The sequence below is a fragment of the Zingiber officinale genome, chromosome 11A (genome assembly GCF_018446385.1).
Source record: "Zingiber officinale cultivar Zhangliang chromosome 11A, Zo_v1.1, whole genome shotgun sequence".
Classification (NCBI taxonomy): Eukaryota; Viridiplantae; Streptophyta; class Magnoliopsida; order Zingiberales; family Zingiberaceae; genus Zingiber; species Zingiber officinale.
Genome location: NC_056006.1, coordinates 3,591,271 through 3,600,249, shown reverse-complemented (window position 1 = coordinate 3,600,249; position 8,979 = coordinate 3,591,271). Strand labels below are relative to the sequence as shown.

The 8,979-nt window shown below is 42.0% G+C and overlaps 1 protein-coding gene across 2 annotated transcripts; it reads right to left on the bottom strand.

Annotated features, from left to right (window-relative positions):
- Positions 1–5,730: 5,730 nt before the first annotated feature.
- On the bottom strand, positions 5,731–8,719 carry LOC122032183 (disease resistance protein RPM1-like). 2 transcript variants are annotated; one of them, XM_042591443.1, is made up of 3 exons: positions 8,431–8,719; positions 7,314–8,357; positions 5,731–7,242 (listed from the first exon to the last, which is right to left on the bottom strand). In XM_042591443.1, the coding sequence occupies exon 3, from the start codon at positions 7,173–7,175 to the stop codon at positions 5,796–5,798; it is 1,380 nt and encodes a 459-aa protein (XP_042447377.1). In that variant the 5' UTR covers positions 7,176–7,242; positions 7,314–8,357; positions 8,431–8,719; the 3' UTR covers positions 5,731–5,795. The 2 variants fall into 2 exon arrangements, with proteins under 2 accessions (XP_042447377.1, XP_042447378.1); XM_042591444.1 differs by having other exon boundaries at positions 5,731–8,357.
- Between the last annotated feature and the right edge of the window lie 260 nt (positions 8,720–8,979).

Below are 8,979 nucleotides of genomic sequence, written 5' to 3'. Positions count from 1 at the left end.
CTGCAGCGAGACACAACAAAAGCTTTTTCGTCGCCTTCTACTAATGATCCTCAATTTGAATTCATCCAACATCAAGTAATCTGTAACCTGTAACTTCGAAAAAGCTTACAGCAGATGGTTAGAAACGAAATAGGTAAAAGCAATTGCGAATCAGAAACAATAAGAGAAAGCGCATGCAAAACAAGCCATACTGTGGATCGGTCTGCAGACCGATCCATGATTTCTGGATCATCTCTGATCGGTCTGCGGACCGATCAGGAACTAATCTGATCGGTCCCCAGACCGATCAGGCGTCGCTTTTTCCGAAGGTGCGCAGCTTCTGATCGGTCTGCGGACCGATCAGGCACTAATCTGATCGGTCGACAGACCGATCAGATGTCGCTCGTCCCAGTGCTTAAGGCCTCCTGATCGGTCTCCAGACCGATCAATGAAATCTCAGTAGGCTACTGATTGATTTCTGATCGGTCCGCAGACCGATCAGTAAAAACACAGTGGGCTACTGATCGGTCTGCAGACCGATCAGTAAACCGATCCAGTGTCCAAGGTTTCACTGGATCGGTCTGCCGACCGATCCAGCTTCTTGACTCAGTCCGGGTCGAGCCCTCTCTGACCTAGTCCGGAGGAACGAGCTCCCTAGCTCTCTCCGACTTCATCTGGTCCTAGAGAACGAGCTACCGAGCCCTCTCTGACTTCGCATGCCAAGCTTCCTTCTTGGACTTTTCAACACCAGATGTCCGATCACCCTTGATCCATCTGGATTTTCCCTTGCCTGGCTTCACTCACCAGGACTTGCAACTGCCTAACATCCCAGTTAGGACTTTCCCACTGCCTGGCTTCACTCGCCAGGACTTTCCAACTGCCTAACATCCCAGTTAGGACTTTCCACTCGTGCCAAGCTCCCTGCTTGGACTTCTCCAGTGCCAAGTCTCCATACTTGGACTTTTTCCCGAATCAGGTCAACCAAGTCAACCTAGATTAGTAATTAATCTGAGTTAAATATCTGATACAAACTTAAATCAGTGTCAACAGCAAAACAACATCCAGGTCAGACTGTATCAACAAAGTAGGTCAAGGTTGACTGGATACTTGACTGGAAAATCCTGGTGAGTGAAGCCAGGTGAAAGTCCTAACTGGAAGGTTAGACAGACTAGAAAATCCTGGTGAGTAAAGCCAGGTGAAAGACCTAGTGAGTGAAGCTAGGCAGAAGAAAATCCTGGTAAGTGAAGCCAGGTGAAAGTCCTAGTAAGTGAAGCTAAGCAGTAAGGAAAGTCCTGGTGAGTGAAGTCAGACATAGGAGAAGTCCTAGTGAGTGAAGCTAGGCAGAAGGGAAGTCCTGATGAGTGAAGCCAGACACAGGAAATCCATATAGGTCAAGGTTGACCAGACATCTGGTAGAAGTCTAAATGGGTCATGGATGACCGGACACTTGGCACGAGGAGAAAAGTCCAAGTGGGTCAAAGGGATTGACCAGACACTTGGTGAGAGAGTCCTGGCAGGTCAAGGGTGACTGGATGCTAGGCATGATGTACCAACAGGTCATGGTTGATCGGATGTTAGTTTAGGGGACTTTGGACTTGGTTTTGGGCAAAAACCTTGAGCTGGATCGATCAGCCGATCGATTGGCTCATGCCAAATCAATCGGCTGATCGATTGGGTGAGCCCCCGCGATAAGCCTCTTCCCAATCGATCGGGTGATCGATTGGGAGCCTCCAATCGATCGGGTGATCGATTGGGAGCCTCCAATCGATCAGCTGATCGATTGGGACCTGCGATTTTGCGCGATAAGCCCTGGATCGATCCAGGAGATTCCTAGGAGCACAGAGACGCTTTGGATCGATCGGCCGATCGATCCAAAGCCTCCCCAATCGATTGGGAGCAATCCAAACGATTGGGATTCGACCGTTGGCGTCGTATTTAGCTGTTGGCGAGCGTTTCTCTCGAGAATACTCAGCTTTCATCTCCGATCTTCACAGTGAGTTCACAGCTCCTCCACAGACTTCTCATCGCCAGATTTTGAAGGTTCTTGGAGACATTTCCAAGTCAAGAGGTGGATCTACAGCAAGAAGAAGAAGCTAGGGTTAGGGTTTCTTGTGTAAATCGTGTAAGCTTTCCCTTGTATTTGCTTCTCTTTGTTTTTGTTGTATTGAGAGTATTGTAGAGCTTTTCCGCCTTTGGTAGTTACCGTAAAGGAGAATTTTAATAGTGGAGGGTGCGTGAGTGTGTGGATCCTTGGATTAGTCATCTCTTCTTGAGGTGGATACCAAGTAAACCCCTAGTGTTAGCGTTGAGTGTTGTTTCTTTGTATTTCCCGTTGCACATCATCTCAAGAAACAAGCAACGACGAGCACGAGATCACGTTGAGCTATTCAACCCCCCCCCCCTCTAGCTACATTTCGGTCCCAACACCCTCCACGATCCACGAGCCTTATAAGGCAGACTCGAGCAACAGCTTGCAACAACAACGAAAACGCGATCCATCTTCCGTGCACTGCTCAAAAGACCATCCGATAAAGCTGTAACAAGGCACCGACGACCTGAAGCTTTGAATTGTCTATACTTAAAGTTGTCGGTATATTTTTTTACTGTACTTAATTGTTGTACCTAAACTGTAATTTTGCAAAGTCATAGTGATTGCCTAAAGTAAACGCTCAACGAGCGTGGGCCATGGAGTAGGAGTCGTCTCAGTCTCCAAATCAAGTAAAAACTTGGTGTTTGCATATTTGCAATTATCTTATATTTTCGCTGCATTTTACTCTTAATCTTTCGAAATGAAAGTGAAAGCCAAGAGCGCTATTCACCTCCCCGCCCGCCCCCTCTGTCGCTTTCGATCCAACAACCCCTTCCTACAAACATTTCATTCTTGGACAATACAACTCTGTCCGACTCAAAAATAATGCGAAAGTCATACTTGCTAAATAGTGATATGGACACTAGATTCTTTCTAATCTTCAGAAAATACAACACATTATTCAGAGTAAGGTCCTTGCCTGAGGTCATCTTCAGCACCACTTTGCCTTAACCCATGATGTCCGAGGTTGTTGAGTTCCCCATGAACAGTTTGTCTCCAGTGACTTCTTCGAAGTTGTGGAGTAGCTCCTTGTTGCAGCACACATGTCTGGTGGCTCCAATATCGATTCACCATTGCCGCAGGTTTAACCAGGTTCAGTTCTATGACCACTACGCAGAGGTCATCCATTTATGGTCCCTCGTTCAGGTTGGCCTCCTGCTTCTTTTGCGACTTCCTGCACTTTGAAGATTTGTGACCCACTCGGCCACAGTTGAAACACTTCCCAGAGAACTTCTTGCTAATGCCTCCTCTGGGTTCCATATTGAAAGATTTAGAGTTCTTCCGTTTCGAGCTTTGACTGTGCTCGGCCACATTGGCTTCCATAGTAGCCTGAGAGAACAGCTTTCTCTCTGAACTCTTGTTGTCTTCTTCGATGCGAAGTCTAACAATGAGTTCCTCCACATTCATCTCCTTCCGCTTGTGCTTAAGATAGTTCTTGAAGTCCTTCCAGCCGGGAGGCAACTTCTCAATGATAGCAGCCACCAGAAGGTTTCACTCAGAACCAACCCTTCTGAGTGGATCTCGTGCAAGATCACCTGAAGCTCCTGGACTTGGTTGATCACCGTCTTGGAGTCAACCATTTTGTAATCTAAGAATCGGCCCACAATGAACTTTTTGGCCCCTGCATCCTCCATCTTGTACTTCTTGTCCAGGGACTAATACAGCTCCTTAGTCGTTCTCTTCATGTTATACACAACGTATAGTGAGTTGGCAAGGCAGTTGAGGATGTAGTTTCGACAAAGGAATTCAGAATGAGTTTATGCCTCTACTGCACTGATGGTCTGCACATTAGCATCCTTAACATGCTTGGGAGGGTCCTCGATCAAGAACCGAACCAGATTGAGTGTGGTCAAGTAGAAGAGCATCTTCTGCTGCCACCTCTTGAAGGTTCAGTTCACTGAACTTTTCTAGCTTTCCCTCGTGATTGATTGACATAGTTCCAATCGGGGTAGAGGGGGTCTTCATGTGTTGAGTTTGTTGCACCTCAACACTTTGTTCGGTGGCCATCTCAACGACAAAAACAATCTGTTGCCAGAGATTTACGGGGTATTAGATGAATTTAAATACACCGAATTAAATTCACTTATCGGTTAAAATGACCTGAATTGATAATCTCAGGCTACCTGCAAGGGCTGGTGTCTACCAAGTACTGAATGCAGGCTTCACAATGGTCGACCGAAAGTAGAGGCTTAGGTTGACCAAGCAAATCAAAGACTTCTGCCGAGCAACAGAGCGAAGCGAATAGCAGGGGATTCGCCCACCTTCGGCTGTGCTTCGAGGCTTTCTCAGGATACAACGGTAAACTGTGATTCTCTCCAATCATCAAGGGCCACGACGAACGGAGAGGTACCTAAGCATCAAGGGCCACGACGAACGGAGAGGTACCTAACAGCTATCATGGGCACCGACACTTTTCTATGCACGTAACCGGTAAAATGTTGGTTGTTCCACTTTGACAAATTTTGCCCCGATCGGTCCAACATTTGGACCCCGCAAGTCGTGCCCACACATGAGTTAACATGGTTCAATGTAATTCCGGAACTGAATTTGCACTCCCCTTATGTACCCACGGGTGAGAGAAAGTCTCTCCCCATGCATTTATTCACATCTTCAATGCATGTGAATAAATATAAACTAACCAACATGCCATGAAACTCCCAATGCGGGACTAAAGTCCCATTTACAATGAAATCTCTTTCCTCTTCCACCTCTTCTCCATTTACATCACTTATATCCAACACAATGCACTACTTGGGTTTGCAGGTATCCTCGACCCTTTCACCGGAATCAGGTTGCCTCCATAGCTCGTTAGAGCTTGCATGGCTGCACGTCTATAAGTGTTGTTTGCTCCTTATTGCTTCTGCAATCATACAAAAAAATCATTACAAGTTCAAGATGCTGAGAGATCTGCTGACTATTTGAATTCTGCTTGAGTCGTTGATAAGCATGGTTTGAAATGTTGATTTTAATCATTTTGATGCAGACTTACTAATGTGATTTTTTTTTTATAATCTTGGACACATTTTTTTAATGAAATATTAGATAATTATAAGAAAGAAGTTTGCATAAGTGATTTGAAATCCTATAGCTTGCAAATTAGCATACATGATATAATAATTCAAAAATAATTGCACTATTGTGAATAGGAAAACTTCTATAAATACCTTTCTTAAGTGTTATCCAATCATTGCACTATTCTGGTCTGACACATCCTTACCTAATTTATGAGTTATTTTTTGATTAAAATTAAATATAGTATTTGTTATTATCAATTTAATATCTAGCTTAATTTTTTTTTATATAAAGGAGAGTATGCTGCATTAACATGAGAAGTTTGCATAAGTGATTTTAGCTTGCAAAATAGCATACATGATATAATAATTCAAAAATAATTAAAACTGTAATTATTTTATTTTATTTATTTAAATGAATAATTAATTTATATTTGAAAATTTAATTAGATCTTGATTATTTTATTTATTGTATAATTTTTAAAATGATTTTAAATAATACTCAACATAAATAATTTTTTATTTGAAAGAAAAGTCAATAGAGTATGAAATTATTTTTTAAAACAAAACTAGGATCATGAGTAAATAATTCAATTATTGACTTTATAATTTCTCGAAATATACATATGATACAATGACTATAAATATTTTCATCCTCTTTTAGGATTATTTCATACATAAACAAACAAACATCAACAATTATTTTAATTTCATACTTATTCAATGGTAACAATCGGAATATGTCTAATCCTTCGTCGTTCTTCTTCGTTGGCATCGTCCTCGCTTAATTTTTCCTCTAGTTCCTCAGACATGCTGCATAGAGTGAGCTTTTGGAGATGTGTGAGAAACTCTATGCCACTAGGGACCATCTTTAATTCCGGAAGATCCTCCATATATAGTTTATATAAACTTGCCATGGCACCTTCCTCTATCACAATGTTATTTAAATTCTTCAATCCTTCTAAGTAAAGCCTTTTGAGATTAAGGAACCAACCTGTTCTAAAGTGTAGTTTTTGCCCCTCATATGCATCATACCTCAATGTTAACGCCACTAGTTTATGCAATTGTCCCAGTGAAGGAAGTGGATCTTCTATAAGGTGTGACCCCGAGAGACTCACATGTGTGAGTTCTGTACAAGAACAAATAAATGCAGGCATTTTTCCTTCAAATAATCTCACCGAGTTGAAGTCTAAATCCAACTTCTGAAGCAGAGGAGGTGGAGAATTTAGCATTTCAAAGTTGAGCTGTTCTTGATCTTCATTTCCAAACAAGTTTAACCTTAAGCAACGAAGGTTCCTCATCTTAGTCAATGAGGTACAAATCTGAGGACAATTGGTTCGGTCCACCCCTATAGCTGCTAATGTTCGGAGCTCTTTCATGTCTCCCAATCTCTGTACAAGCTTCTCGGTTACAAAAACTTCTTTCAGAGTTTGTAGGTTCTTACACTGCCATGATCCTTCGAGAGTTGGAACACAACCAGGTATAGTTGATCCCCCAAATACAACTTCAATCCAAGTCCCAAATAGGTGACGAAGTTGCTTCAATTGTGTGACACCACGCGGGAGCTTTCTTATTCTGGCACCACAGAGGTCAAGTGTTTGCAGACTCTGGAGCTTTTGGATATTGTTGGGAAATTGTTGCACTCCTGTTTGCCTCAAACCCAAATAGTGAAGGTTAAACAAGGTTGTAACTTCATTTGATAAGCTGTAGATTCGAACTCTTTCCAACTCCAACACCCTCAACATTTTGAAACTGATCAAGGCTGCTCTATTTCTAAATTTGGAAGTAGAAAATGCAATCAAAGAGCAAAGTCGTGAAAGGCTCGTACTTAAATCAAGGGATTCATCATTTGTTTGAATGGAAACACGACGAGTTTGGTTGTCCAAAACTGATTGTGAACCATCAAGAATCATGCAAAATTTAGCCTTTCTAGATATTGCTAGTGTTACCTCTCTTACAACGTCATGCATTCTGAAAGCCTTGAGTCTCCCAAATCCATTTCTCTTAACCACCTGAAGCATGGACCGATCCACAAGTTCAGCAAGATAGTCATCAGCTTCCTCTTCTATTGATTTGCCACTGCTTCTTGTCATCATGAATCCTTCAGCTATCCATAATCGGATTAGTTTCTTCCTTTTAATTAGATAATCTTCAGGGAAGATGCTACAATAAACAAAACAATTCTTTAGATAGTAAGGCAATTCATTGAAGCTGAGGTTGAGAATATTCTTCACTTTATCTAGCGCAGGGTTGTTTTCCAACTCCCAATGAAGGCGATCATGGACTTTCTTCCATTCAGTTTCACTCTTTTCCTTGAAAGACAATAAACTGCCGACTGCTACAATAGCTAACGGTGAGCCTTGACACTTACTCAAAATCCTACCAGTGTAATCCTCTAGCTCTTTTGGACAATCTTTACTGTTCCCTCTTTGGAATGCCTTTTAGCAAAACAAAATCCATGCATCTTTTTCATCAAGTTGTTGCAGTTTCATGATATGTTCATCGTTTGCCATCCTTGCTACTTCAAGCATTCTAGTTGTAACAATTAGTCTACTTCCATTGTTGGTATCAACAAAAAGATGACTAATATCAGTCCACAAGTCTACATGCCAAACATCATCTAACACAATAATATATTTCTTTCGCTGCAAACTTTCTTTGATGATGTCAAATAACTCTAATTGTTGCATGGTAGTGACACCATTTGGGACAGGCTCCTTTTTTCCCTTAAAGATTTCTTGGATCATTGATTTTAGGAGTTCTTCCACTCCATAAGTTTGTGAGACTGTAATCCATACCTGACAATCAAAGTGACTCTTCACAGCATCATTGCGATAGACATTTGCGACAAGAGTAGTTTTTCCATGACCGCCCATTCCCCACACTGCAATTGTTGTCATCTTCCTGCAAGTATCAGCATTAGTCAGCCATGAAAGCAACTTAGATTTGTTCACTTCTATCCCCACTAAATCATCTTCATCAGTTAACATGGGTGAATATGCTCGATAATGATACGTGTTGTTTGTTTCTGAATTCTTCGCTCTATCATCGTTGCTGCTTATTGTTAAACCATATCGATCTCTCCTGCTTGTCAGTTCAGAAAGATCTGTCTCCAACTTTTCTAACCGAGAATCAATACCACGCCAAGCCTTAGCAAGATTGAAACAAAGGTCAGATGGTGCCATGAGACAATTCTTCCATGTCCTTTCCCGTTGTCTTCCAACCAGATAGAGGTACTCATCGATGATGTCTTCTATCTTGAAGGCCACCTCCCTCACCTAATACACACAATGATCAATTGAATGCATCGAAGAATTAATAAAGTCAAAGAAATACAAGAAATGGTGTCACCTGTTCGATCCAAGCCTCGAGTGGTTTGTTAGTAGCAGCAGCAGTCGACCAATTAGAGCCTTCGAGGAAGGCCTGCATCACTTTGAACTCGCCGGTGATTCGTTCCACCCGAGCATGAATCTGATCTAAAGGTGGAGTTGTGTGCTGCAGCAGTAGCAGAGAGCATCTGCTCTGCGCTTGGCCGACTGCAATTTCGCCGAGCTTGTTGATCAGTAGGGAGATGAAAGCAGCCTCCATATCGAGAGAGAGATAGCTATCAGCCTTTGTCGATCTCAACTCCAACCGGTGCTTTGGTAGTTATAGCATCAGTTGGCAGTTGCGTATGTATATATATTAAATAAATAAATAACACAACAAAACAAACCAGTTTAAATAAATCAAAAGGTCAAGTCGTATTATTTTACTTTCTCAAGTCCAATATACAACAACCTAATTTTAAATAAATATATTAGAAGTCAACTTATTGGTTCACATAGACAGCCAATGAGTAGCTTGCATTATTGACAGAGGGAGCACGTGAACCCATGAGGCCCGAACAACTGTAGTCTG